Source organism: Strongylocentrotus purpuratus, unplaced genomic scaffold, assembly GCF_000002235.5.
Source record: "Strongylocentrotus purpuratus isolate Spur 01 unplaced genomic scaffold, Spur_5.0 spur5_scaffold_19, whole genome shotgun sequence".
NCBI classification, from domain to species: Eukaryota; Metazoa; Echinodermata; class Echinoidea; order Camarodonta; family Strongylocentrotidae; genus Strongylocentrotus; species Strongylocentrotus purpuratus.
In genome coordinates, this window is record NW_022145604.1 from 26,397,031 (window position 1) to 26,416,615 (window position 19,585).

General features: G+C 37.4%; 1 protein-coding gene across 1 annotated transcript in view; it reads left to right on the forward strand.

Moving 5' to 3' along the window:
- Positions 1-8,787: 8,787 nt before the first annotated feature.
- The window catches only part of LOC373206 (alphaP integrin), a gene marked incomplete at its 5' end in the record, with an annotated part of 60,705 nt that continues 49,907 nt past the window's right edge, over positions 8,788-19,585 (forward strand). Inside the window, 2 exon segments of the mRNA NM_214477.1 lie at positions 8,788-8,827; positions 17,979-18,108. Of these exon segments, the coding sequence (NP_999642.1) occupies positions 17,979-18,108 (130 nt within the window).

The window sequence follows — 19,585 nt, forward strand, 5'->3', positions numbered from 1 at the left end:
CTCTGCGCCCCCAAAAGACGATAGAAACGCAAGCAAAGGATATAGCCAAGAAGTTACTAGCAAGTTACTGGCTACATGTAGTAACTTCTTGATATAGCTATACATGTACATGTAATAGTCTGTGACTTTACGTGTATAGTTTATAGGCCATAATGTAGAGGAGTACTTACATAAACAGTTAGGCTTGTACTCTATTATACAAGGCAGATTTTTATCAACATCATCATGGGTGTAAATTTTTTTATTTGCCTAGCTGACGCCGAATGTATTTTTCCTACATGGCCCACAAGTCATGCATGAAGAAGTATACACCGTATATTTGTTTATAGAGACTTTGTTTCTGTTTGCCTGCACAGCTGTTGCCAAATGTATATTATGATATTAATCATAGGTCATAATGCATACAAATGCTAGACTATTTACCCAAACCTCACCAGCCTGGAGAGGCCTAGAGGCATTTGCTGGAAGATGTTTAAAAGAGGAAGCAGGATTTGTAACAGAGACCTTGCCTGGGACAATGGACACCATTATAGTATATGGATTAGACCTCTTTAAACTATTCTTCCCAAACAATGACTCACTATTCATTTTGTCTCGAGTATTTCCTCTCGAGATGCAAGTTACTGTACCAACAGGCCTGCTGTCTTCGTCATTAACCCCTTCGTCTTTAGCTTCCTTTCAAGCCTGAACAGAATATGTAAATGAAATTATGACATATAATATCATAAATATAAGTTTCTCCAATGTTCTTGAATGCTCTCATGTCCTCCACGTATACGTCTGCATACACAGATTCTAATTTGATATTTTACCACAATTCCTAAAGCCTTGAACAGAGCCTAGATCTGCCCTTTTCTTTAGTACAGAATCTTTTCTAGTCTCATTTTGCAGACACTTTACGCAAAATGACGTCTCATTTTAATAGCAGACACTGTTACGCATAGCACGACGACTAAGAAGGATTTGTGCCTGCAATCTTTCCACCAAACAAGGTGCTCAAGACCTTCCGAAATTCCCATGTTTTAGCAAGGCTAGCCTACCGATTTCGATGCACACGACATTTTATTCCGCTTACCAGGATCCCATTTGCTACACCTGGATGAAGAGTGGCAAATGTAGACTGGTGTCTTGCCAAGGTCAGTTGGGCCGCGTCGGGTCTCGAACCCATGACCTTCCCAACCCAAGAAGTCAAGCGCTTAAAGTAGTCACCCGAAGAATCAAAAGTGTCTTGAATTGATGCAAAATCCATATAATTGCGAAGGGGGGGGGGGGCCTTACTGATCAAATATAATAACTTCCCTCTTCAAAATATGTTGTGGGCCCGCAGTAATCATCTCTCAAAAATGTTAATTTTAAGATCCAGATTTTCTGCCTTCAGCGGTCCTCCGTAGTGCGTCAAGATTCGTGACGTCACATACGAGACACAGCTAGCCAAAAAAACAAACAAAAAACAGAAACAAAATCAATTTTATGCATTTCCATGATAATCTATATGATTTTTCAGCAATTTATTCGTGTTTTGTATTGATTTGTAAAGAAAGTCTTGAATGCGACTACGGCATCCTGGTCGTGAGAATGATTGCAACAAGTGTCAGAGGGCCTTTCCTTCAAAGACACAATGACGTGAATTATATTTCAACATCGACTTAATAAGCTCCTCGAGGGACGGGGAATTATGCTCGAGTTAACCTTCAATAAAATGCAATTATGTGAAGGGCAAAGGGCACGCCAAATATAAACATGTGGGCCGAATGGGCCGAATGGGCCGATCTTAATAATGGGGGGCAAACGAACTATAATGCATGCTTTGATTTGAATATTTACTCACGCCCGAAGCCCCAGACGTATATGATCCAACAACAAAATTATTGATATTGCATTGATTTGAACTTTAGTATCCATCATATTTATAGCGGGGAGCGTGGACCCGGCGTACGCCCCTTTCCTTTGAAGCACCCACCCCTAAACAAAACACCCCCAAACAAAAACACCCCAAGACAAACATTCGTTAGGTCTACAATATATCAGGAGGATTTAAGCCCATATTTATCAGGGTTTTTTTTGTATACAAACAATTACGATTATGCCTGTATACAAATAGGCCCCATAAAGACAAAACATGTCACAAAGTTATGATAATTATAATTTCTTTGTGGTATCAGAGTTTGGCATGTGTCAATTCCATCATGTTGTTCATTGAAACTTGTCATCATTATTTGGTTGATTGACGAGGCTAATTAACCAATTATGATAACAATTAGTTATTAAGCAAAAGTTCATGCTTTGTCAATTTTTACGTGTTTGATTCGTTTTCAATATTTGTTGATATTTGATCTGCAGCTTATGCAAGGTCGGAAACTATTTGTGAAAAATACCATTATTAATATTTTGTTTGAGCATTTACTTTGTCCATGATTTGAGGTTTGAATCGGTAGTATACGATGAACACAATCGTAAATATTTTCGAGAAATCAACTTAATTGATAGCAATTTTAGTACCCTATTGTACATCCCATTAGAAATCATGTTCGGGTTACGTAATACGTCATTGCCATGTTCGCACATTTCGATCTATGACGTACAAGACCCAGGTTTTTTTTCTCGAAAGTTCAGTGTACATGTAGGCCTATCTGCCATCATGTTGATGCAATATCTGCCAATGATGTGCATGTGTTATGTAATGGCCTTGCTCGTCATCGCTTGATTTCATTATCGTTCTCAACTATTCGAATAACATTCTTTGAAACATCCAATCCCTTTAATATCATGCTTCATTTCTCGCCTCGTATTGACTCGCACAAGTCACGTGCATAAAGCCAGAACATCATTTACACGAAACAAAAGTTAACGCCATTTTGGCTCTTGCCAAGGTCATATTTTTAGGGAAATTGTGATCACGAGAATCATAGCATTCCCAACCGCAGAAAAAAATTGGTTCATAATTGTATGTATTATTCATATAGCGCCAACTCCATCAAAGTAAAAAATATGTCATACACCGTACAATGTGCGAAAAGTTGGAAGAAATTGTGGAGCACTAATTACATTTTGCAGAGTCTTATGCGAGGTAAAACAAAAGGGATGTTTCTGCAAACGTTCAACTATTCCGGAATCATGGATCAATGAATTGAAAATGCATTGTTTAAACATTATGGCCCGAATTCTCAAAAGAGGTTTGTCGACAAACCTCCTTTTGTTTCGACAAACCTCCTTTTGTTATTTGCAAACCAGTTTTGTAAAAAAACGCGTCAAAACGCGTCATATGACGAACATAAACCTCGGTTTGTCGACAAACCTCCTTTGTGAATTCGGGCCATAATGTTTGCGGAGCCATCATAACAAAGGTTGGCCGAAAGGTAAACTATTTGAAAATTGTAGATTAATTAATAGAGAACGCATTGAGTAAACATGCACCCTGATATTGCGGTAGAAATTAGCATGAAAAGTCATTTACCTACTAATTTACCACATTAATTAATATTGCTTCTGTTGATGTATGCGTATTCGACGAAGCGCGTTATGACTTTACATTGCTTCAATGGCGGGCTAATATCCGTGAAAATGACACCGAGGTCGCCACTTCCGTAGAATACGCTGTAACGAGAGAATGGTCTGTCGTAGGTGGTGACGTCACAATGGGGTAACATGAGTAGATGACATATCAGTGACATGCCGCCATTGAAGGTGTATCATTTATCGGAAGGAATCGCACGTGCATCCCATAAAGATGACAAAGAATTGATTTACGAGATAATATTTGTGAATCACGTGTGCGGAATGTTATCGTGACAAAAATAATCGTCAGATATTTTCTTTGTCCTGGGTCATGCACTATTCCTGTTTTAAAAACAAAAAAATGGAATAACTTACATTACAGTCCACAGACTAATAGTGTTAATGCCAAGTTGATCAATCAACAATTACGGTTTCATAATCAGCTTTTTTTTCCTAGTCGCAAAATACTCTGTATAGCATTCAAAAGTTATATATTCTTCCTCGATTTACAACGTATCTGTTCTGAATTATTTAGATTAAAATTCATCTCACTTCATGGCAACATATCTGTGTTTGAATCGTTCTACAGGATCTTATACCAGAGTTTTTCGTTTTTCATAATTATGTTGGCATTAGCTAGACTATTACATTTCCGGAGTATTTATAAATAATTACAGGGAGAACGAAATCGTATCAACGCCGCTGTTTCCGCGTAAAAGGTTTGTTTCACCCGTCATACTATTGCAGACCTATACCGGAATCTTTTCACCTGTGTCCACAATAAATCAATCCTCACCCCTCGACCGGTAGCCACATAGCCCTCTTTTATCCCCCGATCAAGGCGGACCACACCACTCGTTCGAAAATCATCATGATTATCGGATTTTGATTGGTTGAAAGTATTTTTGCCGTTGATGTTTAGAGGGTTGCACGATCAAGGAGCTATGTGTTTGAAGCTCCTTGGTATATGACACGCGCCCCGGGGACAAAATTTGTCCCGCGTTTATATCCTGTATAAATTACTCGTATCAACCTTTCACCAAACAAACCTAACCCTAACCACTTTCCCGAACCCAGATCCGTACCTAACACTCAATATTGTAACCCTAACAGCACCGTTTTTTTTCATAATTTTTTTTTAAATATACAAGTAACATCTTTGACGAAATATATCCAGGGGAAATGACGCAAGAGCTACCCTTTCGAGTTGCGTTTGACCGTAATGCTAAAAACACATATGATTATGTTTCGTACACCATGATGGTTTAAGTTGTCCAATAGGCCATATCGATCTCGAGCGCAGTTATTAAATACTCATTTTCTTTTCCCTAATGTATTGATCAAACTTGGCAGGCGTCGTATACTCATGGTAGCATTGTTTTGTTTCGTCTCTTGTGCAATGAATGATTTTAAAGTGAAAAATCAATCTGAGACAAGTGGTCATTTATAAGTAGCCACATGGGACGTCGAGTCCGTTTGTCTGCTTCAATCACTGAAGTGGGTGGGGGGGGGGGGGGTGCGATAGGAGAGCGACCGCGAATAGTTATGGCTAATCGTCGGATCATTCGTACCGGATTAAAAATGGCGTCGGCTTGCGTTTGAATACGTTTAATTGCTTTTTGTTTATTGCCCCCCCCCCCCTCCCCCCAAAACTCCAACACAACAACAAACAAAACTGTTAATAAAAGAATAAATCAACACAACATTATCCCAAAGCAAACAGAGAAAGACTGCCGCCCATTACCAACATGGGAGGGGATGAAGAATTATTGCCATTTATTGCCAAATCATTCAAGCAGGGGGGGGGGGGGGATGAACACCCCCTCCTCCAAAAAATGGATATAAATACATAAATATACGCGTAAACGAAGGTAATTGTATATTTCAGTTCACTTTAAGAACATAAATTACATCATATTAATGTACTTCTAATTATGATGTGTACACACAGACGTATGTCACTATACCGTATAACCTTTATGACTTTCTCCTTGGAAGATGTTTTCCGGGGAGAGAAGACCCCGTCAACATTTTTAGAGCATGATATCATGCACCTACTACGAATAGGTCCTTGATGATTACATGTACATGTATATATGCCCTATTTTATTTTCGCATAGAGATCCTCTGTCCTCTGTAATTTCTAAATAATCTTGCCCTCTCCAACCGCACCATATTTTCAGCAGCTGTAGATTTGATGTAGTGAATAAAACATGATGGATTAAGCGGACGTTTTCTGCCAGGCCAAACTCCCGATGATATCAATTGAGAGCTTTTAGATATTGGCGTAGGAATTTTGATTATGATACAAGGCGCATCACGAGTCAGTGATGGAGTAGGAATGGACGTTCACGGGAATATATATAGTGCGATCTGCCTTGTCTCTATTAATTTCTCATTATGGAGGAAAAATAGAAACAAAACAAAACTATAATACAAGGACCTACACCATAGATGGAAATATGGCGTAGTTATGTTTATTTATTTAAATTTAGATGCTCAAGTGTACCGTTCGAGACCGGACAGGGCACTGGATTCAATTGAATTCCATTTTTATGCGCAGCGGCAAACTTAAAGGACATGAAATCATTCTCTGCTGTAAATACGTAAAATATATATCTAACATTAGCTGAAATACACTTATAGTAGAAAAGATTCTTAACGATTATGACAGTGCCATTGTTTTCCGCTTGGTTCAAGATTGTCTGCAAAGTGCAAATTACAAGTCATATTTAACATGCTCAACTTCATAAAGTTATACAGCATAAAAACGTTTGCGGCTAGGAAATCTTCTCGGAAATAGTATATAAGTGGAATTAATAAGTTTGCCAGTCATTGTACCACATTTACAAGTTGACAAAAGTACATCGGGGGCAATTTACGAGTATGTCCATGAATGACGTTAGTGGTATTGGCTCGTCTTTAGTTTCCTGGAATAACACTGGTAATATATTAATATTTTGATATACATATACAATGAGACACACTCTTGTTTGTCATGTTTTGTGTGTCCCAGTTCTCTGTATACGTCCCAGTATAAATATAAGTTCTCGGTAAGTATTATTATGCGACTTGCAAACAGAGTAACATAGCAAATTCCTTGGGCTAACCACTCTATTCCACGAACCATGTAAAATGTATGACCGCTCTCTGCACTTTCTTCCTCACAAAAAGTCGTAAAAGGTTGTCCGTAAAACCATGGTCCATGGTAAAACACATCAATCGAAAATGTGGTGGAAAAGATAGCTGCGGAAAACATTTGAGCTATTTTTTTCTTGTCCCTTCCATATATTTCAATTATACGAATGTAATCACGATAAGATTCTTTATACACGATATTATTTTTGATACCCTCTCACGTTCAGCGCTATCAATTTTATTTGCATTCTTTCAGCAGTTCTTATTTTACAAATCTTACTTAAAAATGAGAGAGATTTTAAAAACTAAACTAAACCAGAACACTATTTTACTTTCTTATCGTATCATGGCCCTTATAAATGTATTTTACCAGAACGATTTGAAAATAATGTATTATCGTAATATTGTCGTTAATTCGTTTAATCATTATTTTGTGTAATGCTTATATTGTACCGTTTTTAGCAATAAACTCCTCGAAAGGTGGATTCTTTTGGTAAAATGGCCCATTCTTGTCGTGTTTTATCTGGAAAGGCAAAGTGGATATCCTGAAGCTCAGTAGGATTTGTGAAAAATGTCAATCATAACGGCTTGTTATGATCAGACCATCATAAGACCACAAAGCTAGATTAGGATAGGACTCAAAGGACTTCCTATATTACCATCATGGCCTTGTCATGCAACTATTAAAATCAAAACGTGCATACTTTGGATTGATAATGATAATAATACGAACAATTTATAAAGCGCTTGTGACATAAAAGTTTCAAAGCGCTGTACACAAATCAAAATTACTTCAAGAAAAATCAATATTACTAATGAAATTAACATTACTCAAATTACCAAGTAAACAAATATTAATAACATAACTTAACAAATTAACATTACTTAAATTACCAAGAAGATCAAAGATTAGTGGCCGATGGCAACCCTACACACTGACGGACCCTGTCCCATTTTCAAGAGAACACGGAGTGCACAAAATAAAAATGGGCCCCTCCACTTTTCAAATTTTCGACCCATAACAGGCACGTAAAAATGTGATAATATACCATCCTTATTTGCTTATACGTCATGGTTTTTTCACTCGGAATTGTGCCCATTTTTGTGCCAAGTTTAAAAGCGTGGGTTTACCCCTGGCCCTACATGCATGTATCATTAACTGATTTGTTTTTAATCTTAATTTAATCAAATCAATTATTAGTCTCCCTCGTAAAAAAAAAATCTACGGAATGAGAAGCAGCTGTATAATACAAACGAGGAAAGAAGTCTTGAGCAGCTAAGTAAGAACATATGAAAGTGCATGTAACTCAGATTTACAGGCAACGGGAAGTATATACTTATTAGTCTTAATTACTTCAATGTTATTGTTTATACGGGATCATGAATCAGTTTCATATAAACAATAACATTGCAGTAATTAAGACTAATAAGTATACTTAGCATAGACATACAAGCAGCATGCAGGCAGGAAATGAATACACATCTAATTACGTGCCAACGTTAGTTTCACACGTGGCTCACTTTCTGTTACAATCGCATTACTTGATTACTAGATCAATTATGAATTTGTTTGAAAAACAAAAATTGCGTGTCTCGAAATGTTTATGGTTTATTTTTCTAGGACAGAAAGCTCGCACGCAAAGACTTCTTGATTTAAAAGTAAATTCATGACGATTTAAAGTCTTAGAAATCACATGTGGGTGACTATCTTCTGAACACAAAGCTAACACTGCAACATAATATTCAAAAATTGATGAAGAACTAATTACAACGTAAAGCACTTTTAACTTATAAGCGCTATACACAATTATGCACATGTACCCGTACACAATATAATTATATGTGACTGTTATTACTCTAACTCAATTTTAATCCTTGCGAATGATATATAAAGTCAGCCGATGCGGTGTAAGATTGTATTTACAGCGAGTTGTTCCTGAAATATTAGATCTCGAAGCCATGCAGCGCAATATGCAATTTCAAACATGTTTGGAGCGGTGTGTGCGTAATAATAAATGTACTATTTCTAGCGAGAATAATGATTCATTGTTCGTCATTGTATAAAGCCTTCTGAGTGGTCATCGGACAAAGATGGCACAATGATGTCAGTAGTCATGGTGAGTCCTTCCACTCGACCAACTACATCACCTGAGATAGAGAGAGAGAGAGAGAGAGAGAAAGGGAGAGATGGAGAGAGAGAGAGAGAGACCGAATAACGGCGTTGCCGTGACTCACGCTTTTCAGTGCAATACACCCATTATGACGTCATCGCCGAGCATTTTTGCTATCTACTGTAGCTCGCTCGCAGGCGCCACACGTGTATGTATAGAACACAGCACGCGTAGCACGCGTTTCTATTGTGTGTGTGTGTGTTGTGATGACCATCGAACTGTGCACACTGTAACCAGAAACCATAATGCATTTTAAGGGTTCCATAGGGTCATGATGAATTTTGAATGGGTGGATTGCAGTATGGGTAGCAAAGCGAACAACAGTAAAAGGAATGACAATTTTGGAATATATTGCTCTTATTTATCCTATAACCAATCCCTCAGGTCACTTCATGGGCCATTTATTGTATTGCTAAAATACCGACATTTATCATTCATAATGGATTTTTGACTCTGAACATCGCCAGAGATACAGACATGAGTGTAATGTTTTATTTTTTGTTATTGAAGATACTCTACAAAGGGCTGTTCATGTGAAAACGAAGGTTTTCAGCGACATTTTTTCACGTGGTTTGTCCATAGACGTAAGAGCGAGTATTGTAGATTCCCTTTGTTATCATCTAAATAATGTGAAGAATGTTCCAATAGAAACTTTAAACAAATAAAAAAACTGCTGTTTCCCGAATTATTCGAAAATAATATATAGATTCCTGGATTACAAGGAAAGGAGACTACAAATGAAAAAAAATACTGTTAATAAGAATACTTATTATAGTTATACCTTATAATTTATAATATGTTATGTCTGTATTTTATCATTTCTGTAATTGTCTATGATTACGATATGATATAGGTCTTAATTTTTTTTTTGTAAACTGATCTGTCAACTTTTACCAGTGAAAACGAATTTGCGAATGGATAATAAATGCTTGATTTCAATAATTTGATTTATCTAACTTATTTTGAGTGTTATTGTACTATTCTAAGATGCCAAGCAAATATACAAATGTATATACACATTCATATTTTTGTTTAGATTTGCTGAATATGATTGTGTAGCTTCGTGTATATGGTATCAGCAGAAAATCACGCTATATTCCTATTTGATACCACGTAGACCATGCTAAACACATCACCAAACTCTGTCGCATGGTTTGGCGATCAAGTCGAACGCCAGACTCGGAAGAAAAGTAGCGAGTAATTCTCTAAAATTAACCCTAATGGGGTAGACACGTCGCCCCACGTGAAAAAAAAAGGTCATCAGGACACGGAACGTCGGCAGGAGTCTCTGGAAAAGCCATTTATGGAAGTGTGATGAAGATGAAAGCACGGGGAGAATTACAGTGATTGAACCCGTAATGACGGGAGCAGAAAGATCCACGTCGGTCGCCTCTGTCGTCGAAGAATAGCAGCCAAGGTTTTAAAGGTTTTTTCTTTCTCTTAAAAGGGGCGCCATGCATGGTTTTGGTTGGGGCAAAGACGATGCGGGAGGCTTCTGAAAGGACTGTTTAGATATATGACGCGGCAAGTCCGGCAAATTTGTAATGATCTCTAAACTAGAGTGCAACTCGCTTGACTTTGGCGCAGTAACGCAGTTGCCATTCATTCACAATAATGTGTGTTTTTTGCGGCTGTTTACTGCGTCATATCTAGACGAGCCTTTGGCCCGTTTGCTCTCTAAAAGTGAAAATGTAGTGAAAATAGAGTGAACGTTTACTCATTTCTTCTTAGAGAGCACTCTAAAATCAATCGATATTCATTCACTCCTAAACAAGTGATCACGGACGTAACTCCCAAGAAAGTGAAAATACTTATGTACTGTGCAAGCCTTGCTTGACTGAAGGAACAACATCGTGTAGTTCCGTCATTCTTCCCCCTTTAAAATCAAAACTGGAATGAGCGCTACAGAATGTTCATACCCACTTTCCTGAATATTTTGTTCATGGTAGAAAAATTATGACAGTCATGTGTCGGAGAACTATAATTGAGGTATTTTTGCAATGAAATCATTTCATTTCATTATTGTTTGTTGTTGCCTTGAACTCATCTGCGTGTTCGAACAAAAATACCGTAGAGCGAAATTACCCAGACTAAAGACTATGCGTACGACTCAACGATGATATATTTTTAATAGCACTCTCTAACTTCAATAGTTGGAGAAGTATACGAAGTACTGTGAAGAGTCAAGCATGGAACAAAAGGAGGTCTGAACTTGACCCCATTTTACCTTCAACAAAGTATGACACGAAACATGACACGAAGCAGGGATAAACTATGACTGCCCTTTAACGAAGAAAAGCCCAAGAGCGTTCATTATGACCAAACAAACTTTGCCCTTTCCCCTGCGGATTCCACAAAGTGTCAAGTTCATCCGTTTTCACCCCCTTGATATGAATAGTTACTTGATACTTACTGAGATCTCTCACCCCACTCAGAGCTTAGCACCCGTAGCTCGTTATCCACATTTTGACTGTGCGTAGATTAATTTGGAATTCGAAAAGACTTCCGACTTTATAGAGACGGAGCGATACCACTGTCGCAAAGTTCACATTTTGCCAAAAATTTATAGATGAATTATAAATATAAAGGAATATAGACAATTAATTTCCCTTATTATATTAATAATCAAAACAATGGGATTGAAAAATTGTAATATATATTTTCAATCCACATTTCATTATTATTTATTATGAATATGCAAGAAATATGCAAGAGGTATTCCAAGATGAGTTACAAAAAGTAACATGATTAAGAAATCCAAAGTATTTTGTGGCTACGGTCTTATTTATAAATATTTTGAGTTGTTTAAGATACAATTAATTTTTTTGCTTGGGATTTGGAAATAGTTTGAACCGAATTAAACGCAAAACTGAAAATACAACCTCCGCAGTAAACAAGCGAGGGTGGTATCGGTAAAACCGTAACAGCATGATAAAGTTGCATTGTCTCGTGAAGCTACGACAAGTGAATGATACATTCGGTATTGATTTTGAAGTGAATAGAATGACTTATTCTGTATTAAAGTGTACGATTGCTATTATTTCAAGTTTGTTTTATCCTCTTTCCTGTGAAATTAAAGATTTTATCGGCAGTGTGAACATGATATGTTCGCAAGGCAACTAGGCAGGTGCATTTATCTAGTGACCCTTCTTGACTTTTAAAGCGATCAGTGAGCTCATGCCATTGCGATCATTAGCAATACTACGAGAGAAAACTGTCTTCTTATAAATCCAAAGACACGACTTCCTTTTAGACTCAGTGACTCAAGCTAAGTAGATTTGTGAGGATATTTCAACAAAAACAATCACTTTTTATTTGTTAGAAATCAAACAATGTAGCATTGTTTCTCCGGTTTTTTTAATTTTTAATTTATTTTGGAATCTTTAAAAAACGCTATTTGTAATCTATATCCTCAATTGATATCCCTGAAATTATGAGATCCTGAAGCAATAATTTGCGAGAAAGCAAAGCCGCCGAGCTTTAGAAAATTTTAAGTAATTTAAACCCATAATGTTCAATTCAATTAACCTGCGTATGATGTATGATTAGTATTATCTATTATAAAATCGTAATTTTTCTTTTCTCTTTCTCTTTTTTCTTTTTTTTTTTTTTTTTTTTTTTTTTTTTGGGGGGGGGGGGGCGTTTTTGTTGTTGTTGGCGTCACTTTAAAGTACCGACCAGGGCACGTTCCCCCTCTTCCCCCCCCCCACAAGCTACTGATGGAAAGGTCGTATTTATACATGAACAGAGTCGTTTCATTCTGAGTTACGCCCCGATAAAATTTGCTCTGAATCTCGATAAAAATAACTCCTTAAAATTATTGGCTCGATTATCACACCAGCATTAGAAAATCAAATTGGAATACATCTACCCAAATCTCATAGTAAATTCGGCGAATCGTTATTATACCGCAATTTTATTAATTCGCTCTATTTACTCATTCTTATAATAATGCTATTTTGAATAATAAAAAAACTTCTGGATTTGTCAAGAAAATCGAGTCAATTAATCGCGTCATTAAGTGTCGACGAAACTAGAGCATAGTGAAAAGGATAATGTATAGCCAACAACGACCTCCATTCTTTGTCTAATTATTCTTTGCGTGTTTGACGGTCCGTGCCGGGGGATAAAGGAATAAAAGAATTTCTATAGGATAAAAAGAAAGGAATAGATTATAAAGTTTACATCTTGCTAGAATGTAGGGCGAATGAAAGGGTTTTGATGAGTCGAGATTGAGCTATAATTATGTTAACACCGGCAATAAACACTTATTTATTACCTCTCTGCTTATTCAAAACCGTAACTAACAAAAAACATATTTCAGGAGATATCAAGGAAAATTACATTTTCTTTTGAACACTTGAACATTTCTTACTTTTGCCTAAGATCTAAAGCAAACGTCCGTTATACATCATTTTGATAAACAATGTGTAGCGTTCACCTTCTCATATTTTAAAAATAAAAGTAGAAATCACTTCCTAACAAAATAGTATCAATTATTATCAGACAACATAAGATTAAACACAAAAAAAAAAGTAGAATCACTTCCTAACAAAATAGTATCAATTATTATCAGACAACATAAGATTAAACACAAATACAATATGAAAACAGCTTGTTCATCCCGTGTATTTTGGAATTGAGGTCAAACCGTAAAGCTATGTATTTTATAAGTATAACCATGTCCACGACTCATTACGTTGGCTACCCATCCGATTGACCTCTAGCGCCGATTGACCTTTCACGTCACTTACGCTCTCGTCTTGAAAAAGTACACTCGTCAGGTTGAGAGCCAGAAGGGCATTAAAGAGAAGGTTGTGTTCTGGGAAGAGGTGAAAAATAATTTGTGAGCGTTATCATTCTTTTTATGCAAGTGTGGAAGAACATCAGATATGTTCCCTGAAAAGCATGGCTCTTCAAATGCCTTCATATTCTAAATATGTCATGTAACATCGTAAAAATCCGGGTAGGATTTTTACGCCACGTGTTCGTGTAGTCCCATATACATCTTTCTGTGTACAGTGTTTGTAACTTTACCAAGACCTGGCTAAATTTCTTATCATTTTGATGATTCCAGAACCTTGAAATTCACACAAATTCTTACATGCTAGATGATCAACCTTTTCTGGTCGATTTCACACCGTTTCTTTCACAATGCAATCGCATGACCATAACTCAACTTCATCTTTAACTCTGTGCGAAAGCACTATGCATTAACATCCCTTGTGGTTCTAGTCTAGTCGTGCCTGTGAATACTCTTCGAATGACCAACGGTGTAGAAACACTTCGCATTCTTTTTTATCGATCTAATTTGACGTCTTAATGAGAGAGGCTTCCATCCCTGTAGTTCACCATCTGGGGAAGATGGCTGGACGATAAACACGCTATCGCCATCAAGATGTTTCCATTTAAAGGTGTTCTGCACAGTCTCTAGAACATTTGGTCAATTTAAATCGGTATGGACTTGAAGATTGCAGTCCGACCACGTAATTCTCAGAAATGTTTTGCAGCTTAGTTTTATTTGTGGGTGTGCACATGCGTGCATCGCTTACAAGGCCTATAAATACAAAATACACGTTTTAAAGAAAGGTCAACATTCCTCTTGTAAGACAATGAAAAATGTTAAATATCAAATATAATATTTTAGCTTGAAAACTTCTCAACGTTTTGCAGGAATTTCGCAGGCAACTCATCTATGTATATTTTTTAATTTGAAAGACTCGCCGTTGAGCTTAAGATCTTGGTAGCGAAACAACTATCATGTCTGGCAATTTGTAAATTTGAAGACAAATCAACAAAATGGCGTCGCTGTTTAACCAAATTTTAATATTGTTAAAAATCCCGCTAGACTTGTTAAACGTTTGTCATTCCAAGATATCACCTTTCTCTCAATTTATAGACAGTATTAGAAGTACACCGTATACATGTACATCAGTTTCTGAAGAATAGGTCCAAAATCGGATGGTTCTACATCTTCCTAAGATAACGGGGATCGTGATTATGATTATCTTCAACGTACACGATACTGTGGCATCGGCACTGCTCTGTTATATGTATTCTTCGAGTCAAGGATGAATTATGAATCTTAGTTGACGTCGACCGATGAGTTTACAGCTGAGCACATAGCTCACGGTCGGTCCTCATTCCCTACAATTTCCTTTTACTCATCTCGCATGATAGCACTCTTCATACTTGATTTAGCTTGAGATAAAGCGATGTTAGGTTTTCCAGAGGAGTTCGTTTTCATATGCCTAACAAAACACGTTCCCGTCAAATTCGTGTCCGTTGATACGAATAAGGGAGTTTACAGATACAATCTGCGCATGGGCAGATAAAGGTCATTTGTACCAAAAGTAAAACCCACAGAGATGAATACTGGATATGCTCTCATGAAAGTTATTTAACATTATTCATTTATGCACCAACGGTACATTCTATGATACGCAGGTGGAAGTATTCTTTTCAAGAGGGCAAGCAAAAGGTATTCAAGAAGCACATCTAGGACTTTGGCAGTTGTTATTCTAATATGCTTAAAGTGGAACTTCTCCATGTGTAAAAGATCTGTGGGTATTTGGGGTCATGTGCTATCTGTAAACTCCCTTATTCATACCATTTTATTGGCGGTTTGAAATTGGTGAAACATATACATTCAAGAGGAAAAGATTGCGATACAACATGAATGAGCTGTTGTGGAATGGTTACGTTTGCTAAATGGTTTTCCAGAAGACTTCATTTTTGTGGGGTTATTCATGGTTTTCTTGGGCAGGTTATTTTGTCTGATTTCCATCCAAGTGCGTATTCTGTTACAAGGGGGAGACCATTAACGTGGCAGTGGGAAAGTGGTATAACATACACAATCATGAGGGGAGGACAGTTGCACTATAATGAATGAGCTAGTGTGGAAAGGATATCACGGGTGCTTTGTGGTAGAGGTCTCGTGGGGTGTCCGGTTACGCCGTTTATGTACCGGGGGAGACCGGGCTGAAATAGGATCCATTCTACGTCCTGCAGTTTGTTTGGTTGACACTGATGCATGATAAGTTCCATCACCCTGATTATCATACTACAGCCCCGTCTGGGATGTATTGAGTTCAAGAGATAGGGAGAGGGAGAGAGAGAGAGAGAGAGAGAGAGAGAGAGAGAGACTGAAAGCTTGGGTCTAGGAAGGGAGGGTGAGGGGTGATACACACTTACACACACAAAAAAAAAGAGTGTCAATGATTCAGAAAAAGAGAAATATATTATATATATTATATATTATATTATATTATATTATAATATGCAGAGGAAAAGAGAAAATGGAGATAGAGAGAGAGAGAATTTCTTTTTACTAAGAATGTTACGTGCGCTTACTCACCTATTCTCTATATACTTATTCCAAGAATATATCTGGTTACCAAAACTGTCCTTAGAAAATATTCTGCTGGTCACATTTTATGAATAATGGCCGAGAAATGAAGGTAGGTTTCTCCCGTACAATTGTTTTCTTCTAAAAAAATTACTTACTCTCTTCTCTTCCTGTTTTCCTTTTCATAGAAATAGTGACATAATGTAGACCTACTGGTATATCGTTGATTGTTTAGTCTGAGTGAGGACACTACTGTTGTTCTTATTGAAGGGACAACATCCTGATACATGTTAATTTTAAGAAGATTTTTTTTACTCGTACATTTTTGGCTTTGATTTATTGATTGCGTTCAGTTTCTGTGAATATTAATCTTACAAATCAAGATAACATATACATATCAAAAGTGGGAGGTTAAAGGCTTTATAAATGAAGTTTCCATCATATCTCATTAGTTTTGTTTTAAGATGGAGAAGATTATCCATATCATTTTCAAGCTGTGGGATTGTAGTCCAGTGACACTTTTTTATTTCTTAAAAGGGTGACGTGACTAGAAAACAGTTGAAAAATGGTGGGCTAACACTCCTCATAGTGACTCATACGCATGTACATGTACATGTAGATCTCCAGTGATAGAATGTGGGCCGACAGGGTCACTATCTAATTACTGACGGAAGGATATAAAGTAGGGTGATGCTTGTGTGTGACACTCTGTAATGAGGGGACCTTGTTTATTTGGACCAAACATGATCTGGTAGATTGATTAGCTCACCTTGTGATGTCTAATCTGTGTTTGGCTTCTTGGTTGGTGTTTATTATGAGATACTTTCATTGCTTTGAGGCCAAGCAAAAGGGGTGTAAACAAATAGATCACTGCTTGAAAGAAATTGCCTCCTCTCCTTCTCCCTCCTCCTCCTCTTCCTCCTCCTCCTCTTTTTTCTCCCTCTCCTCCTCCTCCTCTTTCTTCTCCTCGTCCTCCTCTTCCCCCTCTTCCTCCTCCTCCTCTACCTCCTCCTCCTTCTCCTCCTACTCCTCCTCTTCCTCCTCCTCTTCCTTATTTTGCAGACACAGTTTTTATTTGACACCTAAAGAGGAAGATCACCCTGATATTAAGTTGGTTGTTATGCATAATCTGTGTTTGGCTTCTCAGTCGCTGTTTATTATGAGATGCTTTAATTAATTACTTTGAGGCCAAGTAACAGAGGTGTAAACAAATAGATCACTGCTTGAAAGAAAGTGCCTCCTCCATTTCCCTCTCCTGCTCCTCCCTGACACATCCTTCAGTGCTTGAATTGGATAGCCTTGTTCCAAGGCTTGGGACAGAGTTTGTGCCCTCTGGGTACAAGCAAATTTGTGTGATAGCCTTGATGCCAATGATTTTATAACAACTTTAAATTAAGACCTGAATTAGTAGGTTCTTTTAAAATATAGTTCATAGGAGCTCTTTTGAGTTTTGCTGACATATTGAATGACAATTTTTTCCAGAATTTTTTCAGTAATTTGTTGTAATTGTTGTTCTTTTTCTTCTTGTTTTAGCAAAGAAGCCAAGCCTTTTCAGTGGCTGGTATCTAACTAACCATTACTCTTTCATGTAAATCAGCATATCATCCTCATAATGCCAAGACTTCTCAATCAGTAGACAACTCAGCATGGATTTTTTGGTCTCTTTTTACTTTTAATACAACAATCTTTTCCTCATCATTACTATTATAATAATAGTCATGATTTGTTATTGCGTTTGTTATTTATGTGAAAACGGTGGGAGTATGCGTAATGGTTATAATTGTAAGAAAGATTTATTAATTATTGTTTCCTTTTCTACTTGCAGGGTTTTAATAGGAGCGCCAGAGGCCCCTACGAGCCAGCCCGGGGTGACCAATGGCGGCGCTGTTTATAAGTGTCCCGTCACCCCTCTCAGCGGCAGCGGCCCATGCGAACAAGTTCCCTTTGATACGACCGGTGAGTCAAATACAGCGTACTGTATATCATATTAATCTTTGTACATATCAAGGGTTCAGTGACACAAAGACGCAACTCCATATTTTGCCAAAATGAGTATTTGATATCAAAATGTTCAGAAAAATGTGGGCTTTCCAGGAAACAACACAAAGACTTAATTCCACCCAACACCCCATTAAAGTAAAGTGCTCAGTGACACCTACCGGTAAACCACTTTTTCTCAAAATGGCCAAAATGGAGTTACGTCTTTGTGTCACTGACCCCTCGATATGTACTTCAAAATATTTGCTTTGCTTTGGGGTGGGGTTGCTACTGCTGTGATATGAGATTGTTGCAAGGTGAGGCAGGCCAAGGAGTTTTAAATGGTACTCGTTGGGCGAACTTATGGCCGATGTTTACTTAGTTCTTGATCATCCCCATTTTGGTTTAATACTTCATTTCTTAGTTTTTTATTATGAGCATTGAAGACTGGTGCATAAAGAAATTAAGGAATTGACCGTAGATTGCTCATTATTGACTTTAGCTTGCCCATTATACTGCGATCCAATTTAAATGAGGTTAATACATTTTGCGACAGTTTTCCGACTTTACATTATGTATTGTCTTAAAAACACAGACAATTTGTTTTGGGTGAAACCTATCGAACCACCCCCAACCCCCACCCCAGAATAAAACATTTTACACAGTCTATTGGTTCAGACCCAATTCAGACCCAACAACATTTCCTTGCAAGCTAGTTTGCAAGCACAAATCCTTGTCAGTCGCATGATGTGTGTAATAAGGTCTGCACTGTGAGACTGATAGATAGACTGACAGCACACTGTATATGCTCTGTACTGTAGCTGCTCCACCCAAACACAGCCAAAGATTGACATACATGTAGCTAGGCTCTGCTCAAAACTTTAAGAATTGTAGTCAAGTGTGAAATTAGATAGAGTCTGTGCCTGTAGACTACTAGTACCTGCAAGCTGCATATACATCTTGTACACCCCAACCCTACATCATGTTTGACAGTGATGGGTTCATCCGTCTCCCACGGTTCATACCATTCTCACTAGGGGGTAGGGGGACCCCCTTCGGATTTTCAAGTGCCTTGAAATCATTGTTCATCAACTACTGCTGGTGGCTCTCATGTCACATGCACTGAGCGTGACATACTGAGTTGTCTGACATGACAGAATACCGAACAAAAAACTTGCGAAGTTAATTCAATATCTCTCAGACTACTGTAACCTGATCGCAAAGAATTTCAAGAAATCAACTGCATTAATTTCAATAGCTTATTAATTGTTTGGCCTGTATAAATCATATCATTACATTATACATGTATAATATTTCTTTGTAATGTTCACACAATATACAAGGTGACATACATGTACAAGGTTATTGAGATTGCATTTGTTTATTTTGTGAAAGTCTCTGCGATCACGTTTGTACCTGTTTCCTCAGCAGGTATTTCTCTCTTTCTGTCCATTTC